The sequence below is a fragment of the Myotis brandtii genome, unplaced genomic scaffold (genome assembly GCF_000412655.1).
Source record: "Myotis brandtii unplaced genomic scaffold, ASM41265v1 scaffold244, whole genome shotgun sequence".
Classification (NCBI taxonomy): Eukaryota; Metazoa; Chordata; class Mammalia; order Chiroptera; family Vespertilionidae; genus Myotis; species Myotis brandtii.
In genome coordinates, this window is record NW_005359225.1 from 1,591,406 (window position 1) to 1,617,856 (window position 26,451).

The 26,451-nt window shown below is 57.5% G+C and overlaps 1 protein-coding gene and 1 long non-coding RNA gene across 2 annotated transcripts in view; both read left to right on the plus strand.

Moving 5' to 3' along the window:
- WNT11 (wingless-type MMTV integration site family, member 11) overlaps positions 1 to 14,770 on the plus strand; it is a gene marked incomplete at its 5' end in the record, with an annotated part of 15,543 nt that extends 773 nt beyond the window's left edge. Inside the window, 4 exons of the mRNA XM_005867153.2 lie at positions 5,602 to 5,837; positions 7,564 to 7,841; positions 10,606 to 10,898; positions 14,070 to 14,770. Coding sequence (XP_005867215.1) covers positions 5,602 to 5,837; positions 7,564 to 7,841; positions 10,606 to 10,898; positions 14,070 to 14,244 — 982 coding nt within the window. The remainder of the gene's footprint in view (positions 1 to 5,601; positions 5,838 to 7,563; positions 7,842 to 10,605; positions 10,899 to 14,069) is intronic.
- Positions 14,771 to 16,544: 1,774 nt separating this feature from the next.
- Positions 16,545 to 26,451, plus strand: part of LOC106726244 — a 15,265-nt gene continuing 5,358 nt past the window's right edge. The window contains exons 1-2 of the long non-coding RNA XR_001362269.1: positions 16,545 to 16,556; positions 20,590 to 20,592. This is a non-coding gene — a long non-coding RNA (uncharacterized LOC106726244). The remainder of the gene's footprint in view (positions 16,557 to 20,589; positions 20,593 to 26,451) is intronic.

A 26,451-nucleotide genomic window follows, 5' to 3' on the forward strand; every position in this document is an offset into this window, starting at 1 on the left:
CCTTCCATCCAGCAGAAGGGAGTGCCTGCTCTGTGCAGGCTGTGGGCCCTGCAGGGTGGAGAGAGGAGTGCAGCCCAGCCCCGTCCTGGAGGAGCTGCGCTTTGGACTGGAAAAGATAAGCCCAGGCCGTAAATAACTCTAAGTGCCTTGGGGAGAGCAGGGGGCCGTTGTGGGGGCCCAGGCGGGGGGACCACCTGGTGGGGGACACACATTTGAGACCCTGGAGAGATTTTTCAGGTGTGCTAGGCTGGCTTGAGAGGCTCTGGGGACACAGGTGGGGACAGTGGGAAGGCTGCATTTTGAGTGGAGGGGTCCCCCGAGTGGTGGGAGAGTCCAGGAGAGGACACAGTCTGGAGTTTGGGGTGGGGGGCGGGGAGCCATGCGGCTAAGACAGGCAGGGGACAGATTGGAGGGGCTGTGGGGGAGGCTGTGTGGAAGGTTCTTGGATTAGCTGGAGACTAGGCAATAGTGGCCAGGCCACCAGCAAATAGTCTTGAGGTCACCAGCCCTGCTCCTCTTGGGGTTGAGCTGCCAATTAATTGGTGATTCAAGAGGGGAACCCCCTCTTCCTGCGTTTCTTGTTTGTAAGAAGCCTGGACGCAGTGGCCTCCCAGCTGGTCCTGATTAGTTTTGTGAGAAATCAGCAACCCTCCTTCTACTGCCAGTGCCTGGCACTGTCCCAGCGGGTGTCTGTCTCTGATCAGGGAGTCCACACCTCCTCACCTACCACCACCATTTTACAGAGACGTAAACTGAGGTGCAGAGAGGGAAAGGGTTTGCTAATGAGCCAAGCAGCGGCAGGCTGAACTGAGCCTGCTCCTGTGGCGTTGTGGGGGACACTGCTATCCTTCCCGTGCTACCGTGGGCTCTGAGAAGTGTGTGGCTTGCACAGCCCCCACGCTGGCATGTGGCCGGGGAGGGCCTGGAGCAGACAGCTAGCTAAGCCCAACATCCATGCTGTCCCCACTACATAGCTCAGGCTGCCACAAAAATGGTTACAGCTCAGTGTCTGCCCTAAGGACCTCCTAGCCTCTTGGAGGAGGTGCACATCTAAGAAAACAAACCACATAGACTTTGGGCTGTGCTCCAGTTAGTCCCGCCTCGGGTAGGTGACTTGTGAGCTGGGCTTTGAAGGATAGATAGGATTTTATGGTCAAGGATGGAATGCAAAGCAGGCACCCTAGCCAGGGGAACAGAGGGACAGAAGGGTAGAGGCAGGTCCGTGTGTACGTGTGTACGTGGGGAAACAGGGAAACAAGGAATTAAAGGAGCCTGCTAGTAAATCCCAGACAGTGTTCCAAGAGCTTTAGTCAGGAGGTAGGTGATAGTCTTATCACTACCGTTTTCCAAACCAGGGAGCGAAGGTACAGAAAGGTTAAGTAACTGACCCAAGGTCACACAGCTAATTAATCGTGGCTTTGGGATCGGAACCCAAGCAAATGTGCTCCATGAAGCCAAACCTCTTAACAGCGGTCAAACTCTTGCTGGAGCTGAAGATAGAGGGGGAAGCAGGAGAAGGAGTGGAGTTTAAGAATAACAACAATTGTGTGTGTGTGTGTTTGTGTGTGCGCGTGTGCACGCGCTGCTGACTCTTGAACAACACGGGTTTGAACTGTACAGTTCCACTTACACGTGGATTTTTTTTTTCAGTGAATGACTACTGTTTTCCATCCGCAGTTGGGAATCCACGGATGTGGAGGGCCAACTGTATGCATTGATCTACACCATTTTAAAAATGGGACTTGAGCATCTATGTATTTTGGTATCCACAGGGGTCCTGGAATCAATCCCCCATAGATACTGAGGGACAACTTAAGTTTTGGGGGAGTCGAAACTTATATGCGGATTTCTGACGGCACATGGTGCGGGGGGGGGGGGGGGGGGGGGGGGGGGCCCCCAAGATGTTCAAAGGCCAACTGCATATGACCTCGCTATAAGCCAGACACAGTTCTCAGTGCTGTGTGTATATTGTTTCATTTAAATCTCCCAACCAGCGTATGAGGGGGGCTCTGCTATCACCCCCATTAAACAGAAGAGGACATGGAGGCACAGGGAGTGTCTAGCTCACAGGCTATCCCAGCTGGTCGGCAGCAGAGGCGGGATTTGGAGTTAGGCTGTCTGCCCTGTGGCCTGTGGGTCTCAGGCAGTCACGGGACAGCTGGGAACAGGGAAGTGTACAGGGCAGGTGGAGGCTGAGGACTCATCCAGGAAGACTCAGCTGTCCTGGGGGTGCCCTGAGGGGGCGGGCGGCGGGGGAGGGGGCTGCTACCCTGGGGTTTGGAAAGTGAGCTAAAGATGAAAGGGCCATGTGACACAGGAACTGAAACCAGATGTGCCAGAGTGACCGGGAATGCCCACCTGTTGGGCACCTGGGACTCAGCCTGAGTTTCCTGGTGGGATGAAGGGTAAAGGGGAGGGGGACAGAGCCTGGAAGCTTATGGAAGCAGCTGACCAGAGAAAACTTGGGGTGCCCCTCTACTACCTCACCTCCCACCTAAGTCAGGTGCTAGGAGAGTCTCAGACCAGCAAGTGTGGGGGGACCCAGGTGGGCTGTCCGCCCCCTTCTCTGCCCCGGGTAGGGGTCAGGGGAGGTGGCTCCAGCCTCCTGTGAACCCCTGGGGCTGTCAGGTTGGCTGGGAGGGCCCATAATAGCCACCCCCCTTCCCCGGGCAGCCTCAAGCCTGCCCCTCACTCAGGGGCCGGGCCTCTCAGGAAGGAGCCCCCGGGGTCTCAGAAGGCACGGAGCTGCTGCAGCGGTGGGGGACCTGGATCCCAGCCTGAGCTCTGCCAGTTCATTAGCACAAGCTAGGCCCCCCTGGGCCTCAGTTTCATCTCCCAAGTGGGAGTGAGAGCGCCTAGCCTGGGGTCTGGGAGGCCTGGGTTCTGGCTTGGCTCTGCCTCTGTGGGCTGTGTACAGGTCTGGGCAGGCCCTGCCCTTCTCGGGGCCTCATTGTCCCCACTTACACAATGGGATGGGGACATGTTGGGTGAGCAGCTGAGCCGAAACAGAAACCCAGGTCTCTGCCCCCCAGACATTCCCAAGAGAACCCCAACTCCCGAAGGAAAAGACCTGCCCCTTTCCCGCCCAGCAGCACCCTTGGCACAGGCCTTGCTGTGAACTCTCTGTTCCCTCCTGTCCTTTCTCCCACCCTCTCCCCCATGCCCCCACCCCCAGACAAAGCAAAATGTTTTCAATTAGGGGTCTGCTGCAGTGAGGCAAGCGGGTGGAGATGTCCAGACGGGTAACTCCCCCGCCTCCCGCCCTAATCCTTGATTACCTCCCCAAGGGGGACTTAGTTAGATACGGTCATTACCGCTAATTACCAGATGACCGAGTCTCCCTCCTTGGGAGTGGAATCCACTGCCTCCCACCTCCTGATCTCCCAGCCTGCACACTCCCGTGGGCGGTCCTCCCCTCCACACCTCCCGAACCTCTCTGTCCCAGCCACTCTCCCCCGCAGCTCCCAGCCTCCATCCTGTGCCTACCCGGGGCCTCTGGACCACTTCTTAGGTGCCCACCACCCGCCTGGGCAGTCTGCGCCTTGCATGGGGGGCATTCTCACTGCGGGGTCCCTCATAGCACCTTCTCTCAGCATCAGCTGGGGAGGAGGATGCTTGATGAGTGGCCCAGGGCCCCCAGGCACCAGGGTTCCCCGGAAATACAGAGCACATGTCCCAGGGAGCCACAGCGCTCACCATTCAGGGATTGCCTGAACTGAGCTCCCCGGGAAAGGCTGGGCTCATGTTACCCCACTTGCTGGCCTGAGCAGGAGGGCAGGGAGAAGACCTGGAGGGAGGCAGCCACGTGGCTTGAGCGCCCACTGCATGGTTGGTACTGTACCGGGTTTCCTGGTCTATCCCATGTGATCCTGCCCATTAGGAAACAGAAAGCTGACTCCGAGGGGAAAAGAGAAAGCTGGGCGAGGGCAAGTGCAGAGCGGCTCAGGACAGCTGAGTGTGGACGGCTCCCAGCCCAGCAGAAAGGGGACCCGGAAGGGGAGGCCAGGCCTGCAGGAGGATGGTGTCAGGAGGAGGCTGAGCACACAGGCCCTGGGTGTTGTCAGTGTCCTCCTCTGTACAAAGGGGGGAGCGACAATAATCTCATTCCCGCCCACCCCTCTGGGTGTTGTGAGAATGAGATGAGGCCTATAGGCAGAGGCTCTGCGGACTGGGGCCGCGTGTGTGGACAGTGTCTGCGAGGCGGAGGTGGAGGGGGTCACGCTGAGGGATGGTCTCTGCCTCTGTGTGGTCACACCTCACCCAGAACAGGCTGCAGGGACGTAGACCACAGGTTCCCCAGCTTTGGCGGACCTCAGCGGCTCAGAAGGCCAGGTAGGAACAGGCAGCTCAGGAGAGACCCAGAAACCGTGCCTGAGGTCTGCTCTGCGTGCTGGCGCTGGCATCCAGGTGCACCACACACCTCCTTGCTCATGGTTTGGAGGTGGGGATTCTGTGCTGAGTTACTGAGGGCAGGGGCTAGTCTACGTGAATCCCTTCAAGGATGTGGGGTCCCTCTAGCCTGCGCTTAGAGGAGGTGCTGCCCAGGGGAGTCCGCTCCTCAGAGACGGCCTGGGAGCAAGGCAGATCCAGGATGGACCCTTGGTCCTGGGGTCTTGGAATCCCAGTGCCCAGGGACAGGATCTGGGAAGCTCTTAGGTCCTATCTAATCGGCAGGGTTCATAGAGACCCCCTAGGCCAGTGTTTCCCAAAGCACGAATGAGGTCAGCACGCCTCCCAGGGCGTCGTGCTCAGTAGACCAGGAGTTAAACAAAACCAAGCCTGCTGCTTCACTGCAGCCTTTCGCCGGGACATAGTATGTCGGGTTTCCTAACTATGCCTGAACACGGGTCCCTTTTTTCAGCGTCTCTCTGGACTGGAACCCATTCTGGGAAATATATGTCGGTGCAGACACCGAGGCCCAGAGAGACAGGGTTTTTTCTCAGCTCACACAGCAAGTTAACGGCTAAGTCCGTTTTATCACAACATGAGTGGCTCTTTGCTCCTTGAATAGCAATCCCTTGCATGTGTGTGGGACTTTACAGCCTAGTAAATGAGTTTAATGATTAGATGAAGCAATGATGGAAAGCTCCTAGCTCATGTTGTACACTTAGTAAATGCTTAATTCCTACTGTGTGTTATGATGATGCTGATGATAAAAATTAGCACTTAGCACGGTGTGTGGCACACTGTGAGTGCTCAATGTTGAATGAATGTTAAGTACGGAGGAATTAATTCATAGCTGTGAGAGAACTAAATAAAGGCAATGGATGTGAGTACCTTTCAAACTATAAAATGGTTTATTGCTGGTGGACTTATAATAAAGCTTAGGTAGGATGGAGGTCGTGATCCTATGTTGTGAATGAGAGCCTGAGACCCAGAAAAAGGTCAGTGATGTGCACAAGGTCACAGGGGGAGGAAGGAGGAGGGGCCATATTTCTGCTGGGGACTGGGCTTTGCCTCTTGGTTTCCTGGCTCTTTCTGGCAAAGGCTCCAAGGCCCACGGAGGAGAGGGTGGGGCCAGTAGGACAAACGGGTGGAAGCTATGTGGCCCCTCATGCCCTGTCTTTCCTTTCACCATTGTTACCTTTTGGCGGTGCACAGGGCGCTGTCCAAGACGCCCGCAGCCCTGGCTCTGAACCAGACGCAGCACTGCAAGCAGCTGGAGGGCCTGGTGTCCGCACAGGTGCAGCTGTGCCGCAGCAACCTGGAGCTCATGCACACCATCGTGCACGCCGCCCGAGAGGTCATGAAGGCCTGCCGCAGGGCCTTCTCGGACATGCGCTGGAACTGCTCTTCCATCGAGCTGGCCCCCAACTACCTGCTTGACCTGGAGAGAGGTAGGGAGCCAGCAGGGGCTGCTAGGGCCTGCGGAATGCATGCAGGTGGGGATGGGTGAATTCAGGCATAAGTATATGTGTTTAGATAGGTGGGTGAATTCATGGGTGGATGGATGAATGGCTATGTGATGGGTGGATGAGTGAGCAGATGGATGATAGACGGATACACAGAAGGTTAGAGGTGTGGATGGATGGATGGGTGGATGAATTAATCATAGAGCTGGGTATTGAGGCATGAACTGATGAATGAATAAACACAGAGTGAATATACCAGCGCAGAGGAGCCTGAATGACAGCACAAATGCACATTGTACCCCAGTGCACAGATGAAGGGAAGGATGATGCCAGGAAGGCTCTTGGAGGGTAAGGGGAGTACGGAATGAGAATGTGATGGAACCCACCCTCGGGGCAGACTGTTGTTCACAGGTAACACTAGCCCAGGCCGACGGAAGTTGCTGCAAGATGCACAAAGTGCTGTGTGGGCTAAAGAACATCTGTGGAGAGGACTTCCTGGAGGAGGTGGCTTCTAGGGTGGATCTGGGGAGTGTGTGTACAACAGAGAGACTTTCTATGGGCAGAAATGCCCTAATGGATCTAATCTGTGCTCTGCACGGCAATAGCTAATGTTTGTGCAGCACTTGACAAGACTTCCTTTCTTCCCAAAGTAGTTGAACTCTAGAGCCAGCCTGAGGTAGGTATTCTCAGCCTCATTCCACAGCTAAGGAAATGGAGGCTTGAGAAGAGGAGGTGATTTTCTAGTAAAGAGATGGAGCCAGGGCTTGGGCCCAAGGCCAAGCCCCCCTGCCGCGGAAGCACGCTGGGCTCCATTTGCTAGGGCTGCAGTCACGAAGTACCACAGACGAGGGCGAGGGGTTGCTCAAACAGCAGACATGCGTTGTCTCACGGCTCTGGAGGCTGGGAGTCTGAGATCAAGGCGTAGGCAGGGCTGTGCTCTCTCTGAAGGAGCCGGGGGAGGGTCTTCCTGCTTCTTCGCTTCAGGTGGTGGCCGGGGCCCCTCATGCCCCTTGGCCCCTCATGCCCCTTGGCTTATAGCTGCATCTCTCTAATCTCCGCCTGTCACATGGCCTTTTCCCTCTATGTGTCTCTGATTCCAAAACGCCCTCTTCTTCTAAGGACACCAGTCATGGCATTAGGGTCCACCTTGATCTAGTATGACCTCGCCTTAGCTCAGTTAAACCTGCAGAGATCCTTTTGCCAAATAAGGTCAAGTTCACAGGTACAAAGGGTTAGTACTTGAGCAGATCTTCTGGGGGAAACATTTCAACCCACAGTGGGCTCTTTGAACGCTCATGTTGCCCATCAGATCATGAGCTCTTTGCAGAGCTCAGGGCCAGGGCCTTCATCTCTCTAAAGCAGCCCTAACGCTGCATGGAGGGCAGGCAGGGGCAGGTACAGGAGCATGAGTGTGTGGGAGTGAGGGTGTGCCTATGTGCATGGGGTGGGGGGGGGAGGCGACTCTGCTGTCCTGTGTGAATGTGTGTGTGTGTGAGTGTGAGTGTGAATGTCAGCTTGTGTGTTTGTGGGAGGATGTAGGGGTGACAGATTAGTGGCCCACGCTCTGTCCTCCATCTGCTCCACTCTGCTTGCAGCCCCTGACCCCACCTGACCTCACAAGAGCAGATGGGGGCCCAGGAAGAGGCCTTCAGGCCTGGGCTGGGTGCTATCCCTCGGTCACCCCACATGGCTGACATGCACCTTCCCACAGGGACCCGGGAGTCCGCCTTCGTGTATGCGCTGTCAGCAGCCACCATCAGTCACGCCATCGCCCGGGCCTGCACCTCCGGCGACCTGCCTGGCTGCTCCTGCGGCCCTGTCCCAGGTGAGCCACCCGGGCCCGGGAACCGCTGGGGAGGATGTGCGGACAACCTCAGCTACGGGCTCCTCATGGGGGCCAAGTTTTCCGATGCTCCTATGAAGGTGAAAAAAACAGGATCCCAAGCCAATAAACTGATGCGTCTACACAACAGTGAAGTGGGGAGACAGGTAACCACCCACCCCACCCACCCCACATGGTTGTGCTTGTGCCAATCGGCCAGAAAAGGCCACCCAGTGTGCCCCGATGGAAGGGTGGCGGGGGGATGGGTCCTGATACACCCACACTGGTGGGCTCCCGTCCTCCCCCAGCTCTTCCCTCTCCAGCTGTGCGGGGCTTGCCTGGCTCCTTCTCCAGGGGGTCCAATGGGATTTGGGTTGGAGAATGTTGGCGGAGAAGAGGAGGCACTGAGCTAGGAGTCAGGAGCTCTGAGTTCACACCTTGGCTCTGGCAATCAGCTCTGTATGCAAGTTACTTCCTGTCTGGCCTCAGTTGTTCCCATCTATACAATGGGGGGGTTGGTGCTCCTGAGTCCCTATGGGCCATCTTCTCAGGCTCTGCCTCTGGGGCTCTGGGCCCACACTGGGTGTGGGAGGAGGCATGGAGAGGGCTGTGGGGCAATGAGCATTAGCTTAAGGAATTGCCTCCTGGGATCTAATGGGAACTCCCTCCTGGATCCAAAACCCACCATAACCTCCAAAACAGTTTTCCCCAACATCTGTTATCAGTTTTTCCTTAATTCCTCACCTCATTCCACAAACGATCAGGGGAGTGAATGAATGGGCCTTTTTGTTTGTTACAATTAAAAAAACACACCTTTATGCCAACCTGTGTGCCAGACACCGTGTTGGGTGCCTGGTGAGTGTTCTCCCCTGCGGTCCACAGTCCACCTGTGAGGAGGTACTGCTGTCTCTTCCTGCAGACGGAGAACAGGGCCCCGGAGGGGCAGGGTGCGGCTACAGATGGCATCTCATGACCTCCTCCCTGCAGCCCCGTGAGGCCCATTTTCAGAGGCACCAAGTGAGGCACAAAGAGCTGAGGGGGCTCAACCCAGGGCACAGGGCGCAACGGAGCCCAGGTCTGTGGGACTCCAAGTCCCGAGGCTTCCCTGTCCTCACCTCCCTGTCTCACTGGTCTTCCTCGTGTGAGCATTCTAGGATGTTCACGCCACCTTTGGACATTTGGGGAAACTGAAGGCAAGTCACACTGTGAGTCTGTAGCAGAGCCTGGCCAGGGACCCAGGACTCCAGCCTCCCAACCTGGGGGGGCCTGCCCCCCATCCTTGGAAATTCAGCGGGAGCCCCTCACCTAGCCCCCAGTCTAAAAACCCAGCCCCATTCTCACCCACGGCCAGGCCCAAACCCCATGCAGCCAAGGGCACAGCCATGCAGTCCAAACAGGGTTCTCAGCCAGGGGCACGTCGGACTTCACCCTGGCTCGATGCTAAGAGCTGTCCCCTCTGGGGCCATCGGCAAACAGGAGTGGTCCCGGCCTTACGCCCAGGGCCTGTGAGGGGCAAATGGCATCTCAGGTGCAGTGTGTTCAGGGCCAGCACACAGCTGAGCTGGGGACATAGCTTACCTTTCCCTGAGGATTCAAAAGTACCTCCTGCCTCTGGAGGCTGAACGTGTCCTGCAGGGGCTCATTCACTTCATCCATGAGCTCTCCACAGGCTTCCCTGAGCCAAGTCCAGATTGTATACCCAACGGACTCCCTCCAGCCCCACTTCCAGGCACCGGTGAGGCGGAAGGAGCCCTGGGACCTTGGCCAGTGCCCTCACTCACTCACCGAGTGATTCTGGGCAAGTCCCTGCCCACTCCGTGCCTCAGTTTCCCCATCTTGGTGATGCAGGGGGTAGGTGTAGGGGACCTCTAAGCCTTGTAGCTGTCTGCACAGGGCAGGCAGGAGGGCCGGCCTGGCACACGGATCCGAGTCCTGTGTGCAAAGCAGCGGGGGTTAAAAGGCAGAATTGAAAGGATCTAACTCATGCCCCTCGGGTTCACCTGGGGAAACTGAGGCCCAGGGAAGATGGTGGAGCAGAGCTACTTTCAAAGCCAGGTCCAGGGCCTCCCCAAGCCCCAAAGCCCAAGCCTCCCTCCTCCACCAGATTATTACTTAGATTGGTTTTTCAAAACCAATGTTGCTTTAAATTTTATAGTTCACAACACCCTTTCATGTATGTCATTTCATTGCATTCTCATGACTAAGCAAGGTGACAATTCCGTGTTGACTCTGTACATAGGAAGACAGAGGCGCTGAGTGGTGACGTGGCTTGGTGAGGGTACCTGGCAGGAGCACCAGCAGTGGAAGGGAAAAATCAGCCAGGCCAGGGAACCCCCATGCACTCACCTCCTGCTTCTCCTCCCTCCCTCCCCCTCTCCTTCCCTTCCTTTTCTTTTCCTATTTCCAGTAAAACCAGTTTTGTGTGAGAGAAAAAGCATGGACAGTTAAAAGCATGGCTTTTGGAATCGCCCTCAGACCTGGGTTCAAATCCCAGCTTCAAGGTTTCCTGGCTGTGCAGCCTTGTGCCTGAGGCTTAGCCTGTCTGGCCTCATTTCCTCCTTTTACTGAGGGGGAAAGAATGAGACCTCCGAGCAGGGCTGAGGTGCTGATTAAGCCCTATCATGTGTTAGATAGAGCGTTTGTGTACAGTAGGTTGTATAACTGGCATCCACTATCCTGAAATGCCACTGTCTTCCTGCCCCTCCCAGCTGCCCGCCGCCCCCCCCCCCATTTGGAGGAGGAACTGAGGACCTACAACACCCCCAGCTTTAGATAAAAAAGCCCTATCACTTGGAGTCCAGAGCAGGCAGGCGATGACTCTCTGAGAGCACCCAGCATGGGGCAGGGGATTGAGGGAGTGGGGCGCAGGGTCCCAGGGCAGGCCAGGGAGGGGCCCTGACCACCCAGCCCAACGCCCTCCCCTGTCCGCAGGCTCTGCGTGCGTCTCTGGAAATGAAGTGTAAATGCCATGGAGTATCTGGCTCCTGCTCCATCCGCACCTGCTGGAAGGGGCTGCAGGAGCTTCGGGACGTGGCCACTGACCTGAAGACCCGCTACCTGTCGGCCACCAAGGTAGTGCACCGACCCATGGGCACCCGCAAGCACTTGGTGCCCAAGGACTTGGACATTCGGCCTGTGAAGGACTCGGAGCTCGTCTATCTGCAGAGCTCACCTGACTTCTGCATGAAGAACGAGAAGGTGGGCTCCCACGGGACACAAGACAGGTAAGGGCCCGCCGCTACCCCGCTACCCCGGCAGGAAAGGGTCAGCTACGTTACACATGCCCCATCCAAGCTCAGGGCCAGGCACACAGTCCGGCCAGCTGGCATTGAGGGAATGGAGTCTCTGCCCAGTCGGGGGAGGTGGCCCAGGAATGCTGAGTGGAGGTGCCACCTGGCAGAGCTTCTGGGAATGGCTGTTGTGCTCCTCGCCAAGGCAGGGGCCCCTCAGGGATGGAGGTTGGTGAGAGGCCCCCACCCCACCTTCCTTCTGGCTGGGGAGACAGATGGGAAGAGACACTGACAGGCGCTAGCCTCAGTCAATGTTTGCCAGATGAATAAGTGAAAGTTAAATGTCATACAACTGGCTCTCTGGACAAATGAGGGCCTGCGGCACAAGGGGAGGTGGGAGCAGTGGCCAGCCCACAGCGACGTGGGAAGTCTGCGCAGAGTGGAGGCAGAACTAGGGCAGCCACACTCCAGAGGGGCAGCAGGAGAGCGAGGTCTGCCTGCATCCTGTGGAGAGAGAGTGGTCCCATGTCCCCCCACATGCATGCACCCACCCCCTGGGCCCCAGCTCTCTCCCCTTGGGCCCCAGTGTCAGAGCTGGGGCTGAGGTCCCTACAGCTGGCCCCACCCTGGCTGCTAAAGCCGGCTCAGGACAGGAGAGAGGGAGGGAGCCGACGAGGACTGCAGACCTACTGTGTGCCCGGCAGAGCTGGTGGGGAGCAGCATTTCCCGGATAGCTCTGGAGGAAGCCAGCCCTGAGAAGCTGTAATAGAGACAGTTCCACACTCCTATTCATTTGGGAAACTTTCTGGCGATTCACAAGGCACGGGAACATATTAAAGGCTCCGACGAATCCCACAGTAAAGGACCTGTCTAAGCTGTGCTTCCCAGAGGTGTTTGGCTGTGGAACTCTTTTATTAAGGAGCCCCTAATAGCATTCCACAAAATGAGTGTTCTGCAGGGTTAAAAGAATATTGAACCAGAGTGAGGGTGTCTGAGAATGTGTTTGGCACATAGTTGGTGCCCAGCCAGCATTTGCTTCCTCCGCAGCCCACGTTCCTGTCTCCAGGAGAGGGGGGCTGGCTTGGGGGGCTCTGTCTTCACAGGCCAGGGCAGCAGGCTCTGTGAGGAGGCCCAGGCTCCCATCTGGAGGCCAGATTGAGGGGGTCGGGCAGAGGGAAGATGGAACTGGGTCAGGCCAGGGAGACAGGAAGGAGTGAGGCAATCCGGGTGGGTCTGCTAATGGGGTGGGGAAAGGAGGATTCTAGAACCAAAAGGGGCTGGGGGAAGCCCATCAAAGACCCCAGAGCAAAGACAGGGTCTCCCTGCATCCATGGGGTGTGGGGGGGTGGAGACTGTGTGTGTGTGTGTTGGGAAAGGATAGTTTGCACCCTGACTCTGCAGCTTCCTGGCTATTGGACCTTGAGCAAAGCCCTTCGCTTATCTGAGGCTCAGTCTTGTCTTCTGTGCAGTGGGGTCACTACCACAGACCTGGGAGGGTTGCTGAGCGCTCTCTAATCATACTGACGGAGCAGCTCCTCTGTGCTAGGTAGTGTCAGTCCCATGGAAGGCTCATGAACGGTAGTCTCCCCTCTCCTCTTCCCACCCCCCAGGCTTCCAGGCCTCTTCTTTCCCAGCCTCCCGTACTCTACCCCTAGGATTTGCCCCCAACTACTAATAAGGAGGCCCATCGCATGGCACCAGCTGCCTTCCCTGCTTTCTCAGAATGCCACCCCCAACCCAGGTTTCCTGCCATGCTCAACGCTCAGCATTCTTTTGGGGATGGGCCTTTGCAGACATCTGTACTGGTCAGTGTTTTCTGCAGTAACAAACAGCCCCAATATCTCAGTAGCTTACAACCACAGACACTCCTCACACTCGTTCCATGAGGCTGGGGAGGTGGAGAGACATCAAGCGCTCAAATTGTGACAAAGGGAAGCCCAGGGATGAGGGGAGCCCAGAGGGGCCCTAACCCAGTTTGGGCATCAAGGAAGACTTCCTGGAGGAGGGAAAATGTAGGCTTTACTCGGTTAGGGGATTTGGGGGTGCAGGGGGTGGATGTAAATGAGCCTTTTTAACTGTAAAAGGCATGTGCACAGGTGGTACCTCTCCAGAGGCTGGCCCCCTCGCTGGGGAAGACGCCCTCTGCAAGTCCCACCTGGCGAACTGAGGCCTCTTCTGCAGTCAGTATGCCCAACCCCAGCCCCCTGGTCATATTTCTTCCAGAGGCCCCTGCACCCCTGAAGCCTGGCCCCTCGCAGCCCGTGCCACGTGTCCCTGGGAGCCAGGTGTCCCAGGAGTCTTCCCTGGACCAGACCCTTTTCCCAGGCCCCTCCTTCCTGAACTCCCCCTCCAGGCACCATCTCTCGCTCTGTCTGGCTCAGAGGTAGGAGGCCACTTTTTCAGGGACCCAGAATAAAATGAACTCTGCCCCCTTTCTACCACCCTAAGGCTGCGGGGGCCAATGGTGTTGAGTGACTAAACAAAGCCCAGAAAGGTTCAGTGACTTGCCTGAAGTCACACAGCCAGTATGGGCGGAGCTGGGGTTTGAACCCAGGGTATCTGGCTCTGGGGCACCTGTTCTTCCTGCTGTTCCCTTCCGGCCTCTGCCCTTCCTTCACTGAGCCTGCTCCCATCTGTAAAATGGGCATCGTAATTCCCTTAACCCAAGGACCCTGCAGGCCTCCAACTAGATAAAATCCCGGAGAAAGGCGCCTGGCACAGAAGGGGGCCAATGGGTGGCAGACCTTCTCTCTCCGTGAACAGTGTGCCAGCCGCTCACTTTGTGCACATCCAGTGCCATTTCGTCTGTTTCGGATTTTTTCCTGGGAATCTAAAAGTAAAAGCCATCTTTACATTCGTTACATGATAACTCAAGATTAAGTATGAAGATAAGATGATTCGAGTGATTTGAGGCTCCTTGGAGTATTCACAAGTGGAAGAAACAGGAAAAAAGACACCTCCATGAAATAGAACACCCCCATCATTTTGATAAATTAGAAATACAGGGAAAAGTGAGAAGTACCCTTGGGGAAGAGGGTTATTGAATATTCATTCCCAAAGATCAAGACACCTACGGGGACCGAGCCTGTGGCCGCGGTGGGGGTTGCTGCGGGCTGCCTGGCTGGGCTGGGGCTGAGGTGACAGAAGTGCTCTCCTCCCCTCCAGGCAATGCAACAAGACATCCCACGGCAGTGACAGCTGCGACCTCATGTGCTGTGGACGCGGCTACAACCCCTACACGGACCGCGTGGTCGAGCGGTGCCACTGCAAGTACCACTGGTGCTGCTACGTCACCTGCCGCAGGTGTGAGCGCACGGTGGAGCGCTACGTCTGCAAGTGAGGCCTGCCCCGCCCCGTGGGAGCTCCTGGGGACCCCCAGAGGCCCGCCGAGGCCCGCCGAGGGGCCTGGAGACTCCGCGTGGATCTGTGCTTGTGACTTCCAAATGCCAGGCATTGGAGGTGGGCTGTGCTTCCACTTGGAAGCCACCAGGAACAGGAGGAGGGCCGGGACATCAAAGGGAACTGACAAGATTAAAAATAACCTGGCAGCCCGAGGCCCTGGAGTGCCCACTTGCTGCCTTCCAGGCTGGTCTAAGGAGCCAGGGGCATGGGATTGGCAAGACTGGTATGGACTTGACCTTTTGCAGCCAGAGCACCAGCCGCCCAGGAGGGAAGGAAGGGGGTGCCGCCTGCCCTCACGGCGTGTTCTGCGGGCCCAGCCCTCGAGACCCCAGCCCCCCAGGGTCGAGCCTGCTGGGCCCACCACATGGAACCACTAGCTTGGGTTGTAAATGTTTTTCTGTTTTGTTTGTTTTCTTCCTCTGGGATGTGGGAGCTACAGAAATATTTATAAAACATAGCTTTTCCTTTGGGGTGGCTTGCCTCAATTCCTCTTTATATATTTTATATATATAAATATATATATATATAATGATCTATATTTTAAACAAGCTTTTTAAACAGCTGTATGAAATAAATGCTGAGAGAACCCCAGCCCTCCCCTGCAGTCTCTGGCCTCCTCAAGAGAGCTCAGAAAATCCTGGCGCTGGCCCCGGCTCTCCGGTTTCCAGGCAAGGCGGCTTCTGATTGATGTCCCCCCCCACCCCCAACTGCACCCCCGTCAGCTCTGAGGCTCTGGCCCTAGTCTCCCTATAAGATCTCTTGGTCAAGGGTGAGGACAGACGTCTTGAAACATAAACCCAGCTGGCAGATCCTTTGTTCCTCAGGGACACACACGCAGACGCACACAGCCTGGCCTTGTCGTCAGACCTGCTAAGCTCGCTTCAAGGGAAAACCCAGCTCGGGGGGAGCTGGGGACGCAGACTCGGGTTCCAGCTAACCCTGTGGTTTCTCTGTGTGACCGTGGGGAAGCCGTTCCCCTCCTTGGGCCTCAGTTTCCTCATTTGTAAAGCGGGGTAGTGGAGGCTGAGGCTGTGGCCGGGAAAGGCCCCCCGCGCGTGCCTGGAGAGAGAGGCAGTGGGATTCCTGCCGTGTTCCCTCAGGACTTGTTCTCTTTATGGTTGTGGAGTGTGAGGATGAGGAGGACCCAGAAGGACTGCCGGGGTTTGGCCGAGCGCTTGGAAGAATGCTGAGATGGGGTGGAGGTTCAGACTTGGACAGGCGGCGATGGCGATGTCCATTCGGTCCCACGTGGAAATGCTGAGTCGATGGGCAGATGTTCAAATCTGGAGTTCTGGGGAGAGGCTGGGGTGAGATGCACACTTGGGCATCAGCACTCAGGGGCGGGTCAGAAAAGCAAGCACCCCAAGGCCTGAGCCTGGCACTTCCACTCAGAGGTCAGGGAGATGAAGAGGAAGAGGCACAGAGACTGAGAAGTAACAGCCAGGGAGATGGGAGAACCCCCGGGGTCCCAGCTACAAGCAGATGAAGACGGGATCACAGTGCACACAACGCTGCCTCTCTGAGCTTCAGCTTCACTTCCTGTCGGGAGGCGGGGGGGCGGGCCTGAGCACAAGGGGAGAGGGTCCTGGGCCTGGCCCGTGGCAGGTCCCCTGAGTGGAAGCCATTAGCAGTCACCTGTATCGTGGCCTGGCTGTGGGGACCACACGAGACAATGGATGTAAGGAGAATCTATAAACTGATTTTCTGTGCGCGTGGGAGGAGGCGAAGGTGAGACACGACCCGGAAAGGCGGGAGCACAGTGCAGCTTGGAGCCCGGGCAGGACTTGGTGACATGAAGCAGACACCCTGGGTGGGGTGACATGGACGCACTCCGCACGCCGAGAGGCTGGGCCCATCACAGGGTGGGAGGAGGGAGGGCTGTGTGGCCATCCTCCAAGTCCCGGCCTGAAAGTGCGCAGCGGGGGTGGCCACAGTGACAGAATCACAGGCTGAGAGGAACTTCAAGATGGGTCTCCTGGTCTCCTAGCGATCTGTTTCGCAGACGAGGAAATTCCGAGCAGGGAAGGGCTTCCTGCGGTCACAGAGCTGATAAGGGGCTGAGGGCCGGTGGTGCAGTTGCAGGACATCCCAGGGTGGGGCCCCCACCAGCATCTCTACAGTAACTGCTCAGCCTCCATTGAACAAGCCCCTGGAATGTGCACTCTCACAAGCCCAAGGCTGCCCCTGCTCCACAGCCTTCACTGGCTCCCCATGGCCCACAAAAACCAATGCTCAGTTCCCGGCCCTGGTGTAGAAGGCCCTTCCCTCGGACCCCAGGTACTTCTTCCAGTCACATTTCCAGCAAGTCCCCAGGCATCTCCTCTGCCTCCCGTATCTGCTTCAGCTCTCACAGCCATCTCCACAGAGCCTTCCCCAGTGCTCTCGGGCTCCCAACTACCCTTTGAACCTTAAAGCAGCCCTGGCACTCATGATCGCAGAAGCAGCCACAGCCCACTCTTCCTTCAAGGCCCATGTAAATGGCTTCCTCCTCCAGAAAGCCTTCCCTGACCACCCTCAGCCCGGGCCAAGGCCTCCTCTGGGTTCCCACAGCTTCTGCACTCCGCTCTGATGCTGCACCAAGCCGAGGTGTTGTGGAGGTCTGTGCTGTGTCTGTATCTGTCTCCCCTACCTGCCTGGGGCCTTCTCATGGGCTGGGATCAGCCCCGTGCACCTGTGGGGGCCCAGGATCTGGGGGTGATACAGTCAAGGCCGAATACATGCCTTGGAAATGTTAGATCTGAAAGATGTCCAAGACAAGCAAATGGAAACCAGACCAAGAACCCAGAATGACTCTCAGAAAGAGTGGTCATATAATATAAATGCTACCCTTGATTGTGCACCTACTGTGTGCTATGGCAAACATAAATACAGAAGGCCCCAGGGGGTACGTATGGTTATCACCATCTGACAGATGAGAAAAGTGAGGTTCTGAGAGGGGCCAATTGGCCTAGATCTCCCAGTAAGTTCATAGCAGGGCAGGGCCAGGCGCCCAGGTGTGTCTGACACCAAACTCCTTCTCACACGTCCTCACTCCAACTAGGTGTCCTTACTCCAACTAGGCGTCCTCACTCCAACTAGGCGTGGGCTGAGCAGCATGGAGGGCAGAAGGCTATTTCCGGCACAGGATGGAAGACCTACCTGGGCCCCTGACTCTGGGCCTTATGCACCTGCCGCTGGCCAGTGCCCGGGCCTGTAATGAAGCCCTGCACCTTTCTGGCTGGTCAGGGGCTGGGCAACCAGGGCGTGGCGGAGAGCTGGCCCCTGCACTGCTCCTCCGGCCAGCTCAGGGCTGTAAGCATGTAGCTGGGCTGGGCCTGCACTCAGGCGAGGCAGTGTCGAGGCCTTTTCCTGGGTGAGTCCAGGACCTCAATGCTGTAGTGCAGTGGTTCTCAACCTTGGCTGCACATTGGAATCACCTGGGAATCTTTTTAAAATCCTGATTTCTGGGCCGCATCCTCTGGAAATTCTGTTTCTTTGTTATGGGGTGAGGCCACAACATTAGTAACAAAGTTAGTAACAAAGACACAGAATTTCCGGAGGATGAGGCCCAGAAATCAGGATTTTAAAAAGATTCCCAGGTGATTCTAATGTGCAGCCAAGGTTGAGAACCACTGCTCTAGTGTCTCGGATCTTGTGGTGGCCATTGATTTACAACCATGAACTCTGGGTACCTTGGACTTTTGGATCTTCAAAGCATTGCATCAGAAGTCCTACAGGGGCCAACAGCCAACCCGAAGAATTTAAAAGGCCCAGGTACTGATCCGTGGTGCCCGGATGCTTGTCACCAGCAGGATTCTGACCCAGGCCTGCTCCAGCTTCCTCCGTGGCGAGGGGCCGCAGTCCCGGACTGGGGGGCCCAGGAAGCCCTTGAGAGATGGGAACGAGCTCCCCGAAGACGATAGCAGGAACAGCTTCGAGGAAGCGTCTGAACCGAGTGTGGGAGGCCGGCCGGAGACATGGGAGAAGCGGGGCCTGGGGAGAGACAAGAAGGCGGCAGAGAGGAAACAGGAACTCTTGAAAAGAGGGCGAGATTAGCTTGGTGGGAAAGGAGAGAATAAGCAGATAAGGCCCCCTGGGGAGGCCAGGTCAGGCCAGAGGATCAGCAGGGGGGCCCAGGCCGGGCCTGCGCAGGCTGATGGTCTGTTGTTCCTCAGGTCACGGGGAGCAGCTGCCAGGTTACACAGACCAGGCCTCCAGCAGGATGCAGGCCCAGCCTGGGACCCCAGGCCCGAGAGCAGCTGAGGGGGGTGAGGGTGTTGGGAAACAGGAACCCCAGTATCTTTTCCACTCTCTTGCTGCGTGACTCCAGGCAGCCACTGGCCCTCTCTGGGTCTCTGCAGTGTGTGCCTTGTTCAATTCTCACGACCATTCGGAGGGATAGGGCCCATGTCTCTGTTTTATTGGTGAGGCCTAGAGAGAGAAGCGGCTGACCCGAGGTGACAGAGCCCCAAGTGGCAGAGCAGAGATTTGAGTTCCCGGCTGCCCGGCTCCAAGTCCGCGATGGGCATCCCAGGATGCAGGTGGCCTTCCACTGAGCCGGTAGTTTGACTCTGAGGCAGTGGAATGACCAGACAGGGTGTCACACACGGAGAGGGAGCAATTCAAGATGAGCATTTCGTGACACCTGCCACAGGCACCTGAGGCTCTAGTTGAGGAACAGGCGTCGGGTGCCCCCTCCCCATGACCATCGGACCATTGCTCAGACAACCCTTTCCCACCCAGTTCTCCTGTGCTGAGAAGTCACCGCCACCTGGGTGCCTGGACTCCCAGGACCCACCTGTGTGGGGGGTCTGAGGGGGTGGAGCACATTTGTCCCCCTTCAGTGGACCCACACACCACTCCTAGTCAGCGTAGCAGAGATGACTGAGATCAGAGACAGGCAGTCCTCGGGGTTTGGGAAAGAAAAGCCTCCTTCTTTCAGGGTGTTGGGGGTATGGAGTGGAAATCTGGAAGACTTCATGGAGGAGGTGTCGTTTGGAAAACAGAGTAGAATTCTAAGAGATGGAGAAGAGGCGGGGAAGGGAGGAGTCTGCATGAGCAAGGCACAGCAGCAAGTTTGCTCAGAGGTTGCCAAGAAGTGGGGTGTGGCTGGACTCAGGCCTGTGGGCATCAGAGGTCCAAGTCAGTAGAGCCAGGGTGTCTAAGAACACCCCTACTAGGGCGCTAGCCCCTGGCTGGTGCCCCCCAACCCCAGCTCCCTCCTGCCTGCCAGGTCCCCTGCCCACCCGCAGAGATGGCTGGCTTCAGGCTGAGCGATTTAACAGCCGAAGTTTAACGGGTCCCTTTGCTCCCGTAGACCAAATCAATATCCGCTCAGCTCTCCGGGCTGTGACTGCTGAGGACATTCTCCTTATCGGCCCCTTGGTCCCCATTGCCTCACCTGCTGGGCTGCAGCAAGGGGCTGGGGGGCTGGGGTAGGGGTGGAGGGGGCAGGTCACACAACTATCCAAACACCCCCATCCAGGCTGGCGGGAGGGTGAGCCTTGGCCTTAGGGCTGGCAGATGAGGACAGGGCTTGGGGGAGGCCCAGACGCCAGTGCTCCTGGACAGGGCACAACTGTAGTTAAAGCCCAAGTGTTTATTTTATGTTGTCACCATGTTTGCATCCATAAAAGCGTGTCGTCCTCGTGGGGGCTGTGGGGCGGGAGGCCGTGTGGGAGGTGCCTGTTAGGTTCCATGCCCTTGAAGGCACCTTCTACCTAACGGTTCGGATTCAGCTTTTCTTAGATCCTTAACCTCCGCCTTCCCCCCGCCTCCCAGCCAGGGTCCTCCACACCCCCCACAGCCCCAGAAGCCAGAGCAGACACCCAGAGGGGATGCTGGGTCCCGCCAGGCCGGGAAGGAGAAGCCCAAATATTTAGTCTGGGCGGAAGGAGCAGGGTTCAGGTCCTGCCCGCTGGCCCTTCCCCCGGCCCCATGCCAGGAACCACATCCCAGAGGGGTGTGAGCCACCACCCCCTGACATGTCCTGTGGCCCCATCACAAATACTTTTTACTCAAACATGTTCTGGTACCGGAAATGCCACCATTCATTATTCCTCTGGGTTAAGGCATCATGTCCTCCTGCTAAATTCCCTTCCCCGAAGTAGTACAAGTAGCAGAAAGAATAGTAATAGTAATAACAATAATGGCAACTCCTGCATGCACAGGGGTGTACAGTTTATATACGGCTTTCACAGGCCCCAAGGCCTCATACCAGCTCTATAAGGCTGGACGTTATTGCCATTTTAGATGGGAAACCTGGGCTCAGAGGGGTGTTACTTGTCAAGGTCATAGAGAGCAGTGGGTGGCAGAGTCCTGGTCCTGTGTCTGGGAGCCATCTCTGCAGAGCTAGGCCTTTAAAGGGGGGCCTCTCCCCAGGTCAGATGGGGGGCCAGGTGCTCCTCGGGCTCCTCCCCTTTTCCTCCACAGCCAGATTCCTGCCCGTGGCCTCAAGTCTCTGGCTGCAGTGTGACACATCTGGGTTCCCGAGGGGCCTCTGGGAGCCTCAGTCCTACCTTCCCCTCATCACCCCCAAGTCCTGAGTTCCTCTGGGCTCCTACTTCCATTGTCCCTCGCCCCGCAGGTTAGACATGCGTACTCCCAGGCCCCGCCTAGCTCTACAGGATCAGACACCAGCAACTGGTGCTTTAGCAAGGGTTCCAGGTGGTGGTGCTACATGCAACCACCGCCTCTTCCTCAAGTTGGGAAGCACTGCTGTAGCACACACCCCACCTCTTCACTCTCCTGTTCATACCTCTGTGGCTCCCTGTTGCCTGCAGGATGAATCCTAGCTTCAGCCTGGCCTGGAGGGCCCTCTGACCTGGCCTCCCAGCCCCGCTCCAGTCCTTGTGCCCAGCCTGCTCCCCTCCACACCCACATGCACACACAGTCCCTCCGACGCTCCTCACCGGCTCCTGAGCGCCACGCTTCTCACACTTGGTGCTCCTTCCCATCTCCAGGCCGGTGCCCACGCCATCCCTCCTGCCTGTCCCTGGCAGCCTGGAAACTTCTTTGACCTTGCAACACCCTCTGTCCCTGGCCTCTCCAGGCAGAGGGGGCCCCAGTGTGGTACCCACTGCTGTACCGTGGCTCAGGAGGTCCCTAAGAGCGGCTGCTGTGGTCCTGGAGCAAGACAGCCTCGCCTGTCAAGGCCCTTCGCCTGGCTCCAGACCGCTGTCCATCACCCACCCTCCCACCTCCCACTCCGTCCTGAGGGAACGCCCTGCTTACCCCACCCCTCCGCCTTCAAAGTTGGAGGGTCCTTAGCATCCCTGCAGCTCGGGGTGACCTGGCCAGTGACTTCTCACCTCTGAGCCCTGGTTCCCCACATCTTGCTGAAAGGTAAGTGATGACATAGGTGAAATGTGATGGGTGAGTGACACACCTGCCTCTCCCGGGCTCTTCTGCTCCTTCCTCTCCTCCCTCCTCTCCTGCCTCCACCAGCTCAACCATGTGATTAATGGCTCTAAGAGCCAAGTCTTTCTTAAATGGCCAGACAATGCAAAGTATTTAACTCATCATTATTTCCTTTATTGCTGTGGTAACAGGAAGTTCAGAGCTAAACTTTATCTTACAGTCATTATAAAGGTTACCCTGTGATTGATAAGTTTACTTCCGACTCTGCCTAAGGGGTTTTAGTTAAGACCTCAATCGCATCCTTTCTTTTAAACTACCCCTCGTCCTTAAAAAAGATTATGTGGGGAAGACATCGTTATTTTTCAATCCTGCCTGCCATATGCGGCAGCTCTCCAGCCCCGCCAGGCCCAGCTGCCCTGCCCCTCCTCCTGCCTCCTCTCCCTTCCAGCCACCTGGCCTCCTCACTTGCCCGTGTTCATCTGCCTGCTTCGTGTTTGAGCCTATCTCCAGACCAGAGTGCCTTCCCCTGTCATCTGGCAAATGCCAAACCCTGGTTCCAGGCCCAACTCGGTGCCACGCCCCCCTGACTTGCCAACCCGCACCTTCCCTTTCTCCAAGTCCCACTGCCCTCCCTCTCACCTTCCGCCCCTCCATGTTATTGAGCATCTACTTTGTTCCACGCACTGTTCCAGGGATCCCTCGGGCAGCAAGAGACAGGACCCCTGCCTTCGTGGAACTGACATTCTCACTGGGGAGTATAGGGCGAGGCTACAGTGTTTTGGCCAGGTTCAAGCCTCGGACTAATGAAAGGACAGGGTCCTCTCATTGCCACATGCAAGTCCCAGCTGGAGGGCAGGGCCCTCCCAGCCCAATTATAGCCAACGGCTGTGGTTGTAAGCTTGAACCTATGGTCCGAACACGTAGCCCCACGTGCCTTGTGATAGAGTTCAGGTGCATGTAGTTGAGTGAGGTTGGAACTCACGAGAATGCTGTAAACAACTTGATCACGCCCCTACTTTGCCTCGTGGCATCTACTATAAAATAAAGACACGGCTTGTGGGCACTGGTGCAGTCTCCTCATCAGGGAGCAGCGTCCCACCAAGACCTAGCTATTATTCTCTTGTCTGTCTTTTCTCAATCCTTTCACCCCCCACCCCCCTCAGGATCACCTTTGGCCATAACAGGGAGAATGACAGGAAACAAATAAATACAAGAATTTTGGGGGGTAGTGGAAACTATTAAGGAGAAAGTTAACACAACAGCCTGAAGGGGGAAGGGAATGCTGTGTGAGGAGGGGCAGTGGTGGTGAGGAGGGACCCTATTTTACTTTATGTTGTCCAGGTGGGGTGAGGGGGCAGGCTGTGAGGTCCTGGTGGGGGAGCTTCCGGGCAGGGGTTCCTTGGGGCCAGTGGGGCTGCAGTGGAGTGAAGGAGGGAGACGGGGGAGATGAAGTCAGAAGCCAGCAGGATCAGACTGGGAGAGCAGGGGAGCCACAGCAGGCTTGGGAGCAAGGGTGCCGTGGGTCCTGCCCTGTGCCAGGCTCTGAGCTGGGCGCTTGCCTTCTAATTTCTCACTTGGTCCTTCTGGCGATTTTGTATTTGAGGCTGGTTTTCAGACCATTTCAAAGGCAGTGGAGGCCCAGAGACAGAAGGGGCCTGCCTGAGGTCACACAGCAGTGAGGCCCTTTCCCTTCCTCCTGAGCCCGTGGCAGGATGGCGGCCCCAGGAGGAGCAGGGAGGAAGGTGCCCTGAGGCGGCCTAGCCCCCAGCCTCTCCTCTCAGCATCTGCACATAAATCACTCTGACACCAGGGGAGGGGGCGGGAGCAAGAACAGATTCAACCTCACCTCCGTGGGTGAGTGAGCGCTTCCCAGGCCCTGCACCCCCGCTGAGCTTGTGATTCTTGGCTCTGAGGCCGCTGCCCAGCCCAGGGCTCCCAGTGCTGGGCCCACACCTCCAGGGAGCCATGTTTGCCCTGGGCTGGGAAAGGGTTCCGGAGAAAGGGGAGGACCCCACAGGGCCGGAGGATCTGGCTACCAGATAAAGGGTTAGACATACTCGGGTCTTCCTGCCAAAGCTCTGGGTGAGGCTGGAGGGTGTGGAGGGCACAGAGGGCCAGAAGCTCCGGGGGACCGAGGAGGGCCCGGCCTCCTCGCTGGGGGCCTCCTTCTCCCCGGGTCACCCCGCCCTGCCCCTCGTGCTGAAAGCTCCGGGTTGTGCCCAGGCGCCGGAGATGGTTTTGGAGCCGGCACCGAGCAGAGGCAGACGGAGAAAGGGAAGACCACCCCCCAGCTCTGACTGCCCACCACCACCCGGCCCCACCCTGAGCCATCGGCACAGGAACCACCAAAGGCGTTTCACATGGAGTCAGAAGGCCTTGTGGCTTCCCATGGCGCCCCGCCAGGACGATGTGCTGAGACAGCTGACGAACAAGGCGCCCTGCCCTCAGGGAGGGCTGGTCTCCAAGTAAACCTCCTTCTCGGCCTCCGGTCAAGGCCTCGGCAGGGGGCGGGGCTGACCTTTCCCGCCAGTCCCCCTCCCCACCCCTGCCATGTGCCACCCCAAGGCTTTCCACACGTGCCTGGGACTCAGAAGCCGCCAGGCCTTTGTGCTCATGCCCTTCCTTCCACTATTGCCTGTCAGCCCGTCATCCTTCACGTCTGGATCAAACCTCCTGCCCCCTCCCTTGTCCTTAGGCACCTGCCCACCCTACACCGAGTCTCCAGGTCAGCGGCCCCTCGGCAAGGGTCAGGCCAGGTGGTGGGGGGCAGGGCGGGGTGGGAAATCATGGATTCCCGGGTCAGAGGGGTCTGCTGAGCACCTGGCTCTGCCACCTACTCAACGACTTACGGGCAAGTCTGTATACCTCTGGGAGCCTCAGCTTCCAGGTGGGATACCTGTGACTCACCGTGTGAGGACACACAGCGGTGTTACACGAGCGGATACTTGTGAAGGTTCAGCGGAGGACTTAGCAATACTGTGGGCGGCCATCACTAATCCCACAGCTCTAGCTCCAGTGCGAGGCCCCGTGGTCACCTCCTGCTGAAGGCCCTGCCAGCCACCACAGCAGGGCAGGGCACCGAAGGAAGGGCCTCCCGTGCTCCCCGTTCCCTCCTCAGGAGGAAATACAGTTGGCCCAATCAGGCCCTTCCCGGGGCTGGAATTCAGGGAGGTTGGATGTCTGCCCCATGGACATCCTCGTCCCTTCCAGAGTTGACGGCAGTGCGAAGTGTGAACCCCGAGGGGAGTGGGGGAAGACACCGACTAAGAAGGGACCCTGGTGGCTAACTGGACTCAAATGAAAAAGCAGAGGCTAGTGGCCATTTCTGCACGGGGCCCCTCGCCCACTCTGCACCTCACCGAGCGGCCTCTGCGCTGAACCCGCTGACCGCCCTGCGTTCCTGCCATCTGAGCCAGCCTCTGTGAAGGCGCTCCTGAAGTCCTGTTCAACCAGTAGGACTGAGACTTCCCCAACCAATTGGAGCTGCTCAGCTCTGGCCAATCAGAGGGGCTCTATTCTGACCAATCAAAACAGTGCCTTTTGGAGCAATCGAACTGTGAGGACTTGGAGGCCTCATTTGCATGAGGATCGTCCAATCATGGTCCAGAGGCGGGGACTCCTGTCCATATAAGCGAGCTCCCCTGTGGCTGGGAAAGTGCACTTTCCCTTTCCTCGGAGGCGGAGTCTCCAGGCTGAGCCAACACACAGGAGCTCTCTCGCCAGAGCAGAGCAGACCTGTCCAGTGGGAGAGGGGCTGCCTCACAGCCCTGCTCTATCACAGTTGAGCTGTTTTGCACTGACCAAAGTTCCCTTCTTCACACCACCTCAAATTGGGGGTTCCTATTGGCGCAGAATTGGCACCAACGGCTGTTGTTCGATGGAGGCTAACCCCCAAGATGGCCTCTTCTGTCCTGAAAACGGGTCCGAGCTTTTTCTTACACAGCCTGATGCTTGGTAGGCCTCTCCAGCCTTTATCAGCAAGGGCAGAGCCGGCTGTACCCCCAGTGCCCTCACCTCTCAGGGCACCTGGCTCTGTGGCCCAATGGCTGGCTGTGAAGGGAGGCAAGGTGGGAAGGGGGCAGCCTTGTCAGCTCTGGGGGCCCAGCCTGCTCTGAGTTTGTGGGGCTCTGCTGCCCACTGTAGCTGTGGGGGGAGCTGCCTGAGCCCAGCTCTGGCTCTGTACAGCCTCACTGTGTGGCCTCGGACAAAGTGCCACCCTTTCTGGTCCGTGGGAGGGCCGGCCTCACAGGGCTGTGGAGGAGTCTATCCAAGGTGACTGAGGCTGCAGTTGGATAAAGGCCCTCCCCCCGCCCCCCCTTCTTTAATCAAAGTTGTTGGTGCACTGGGGTGGGGAGAGAAACGGGGGAGGGGACAGTACGGGCCTGGGATACTGGGAGGGATCGATTGGGGCCCAGTAGGAGGAGTTATTGGAGATGGCAGAGGGTGGCAGGAGGGCAGTGGGAGACCAGGAGGTAAGGGTTGGCAGGTGGCCAGCCTCACCGCAGGCCTCCCCACCTCCCCTAATGGACCCCACAGAGGCTGCTTGTCAAGGCCTCTCGCCTAATCATCAAATCGTTCCCAGATCCCCTCCTGCAGCCTGACCTCCTCCCAGACTGCGTCCTGAGGAAACATCAGCTGTCAGCCCAGCAGGAGTTGGGGACGCCAGTTTGCAGGACAGCAGGGCCCTGCCTGTGCCCCTCCCTGCTCTGGTCAGGGTCCAGGGAAGACTCCCGCCCCAGTCCCATGTGGAGCAAGTGTTGGTTTAAAAGTCAGCCCTGCTGGGAGCAGGGAGTGGGGGGGGGGGGGG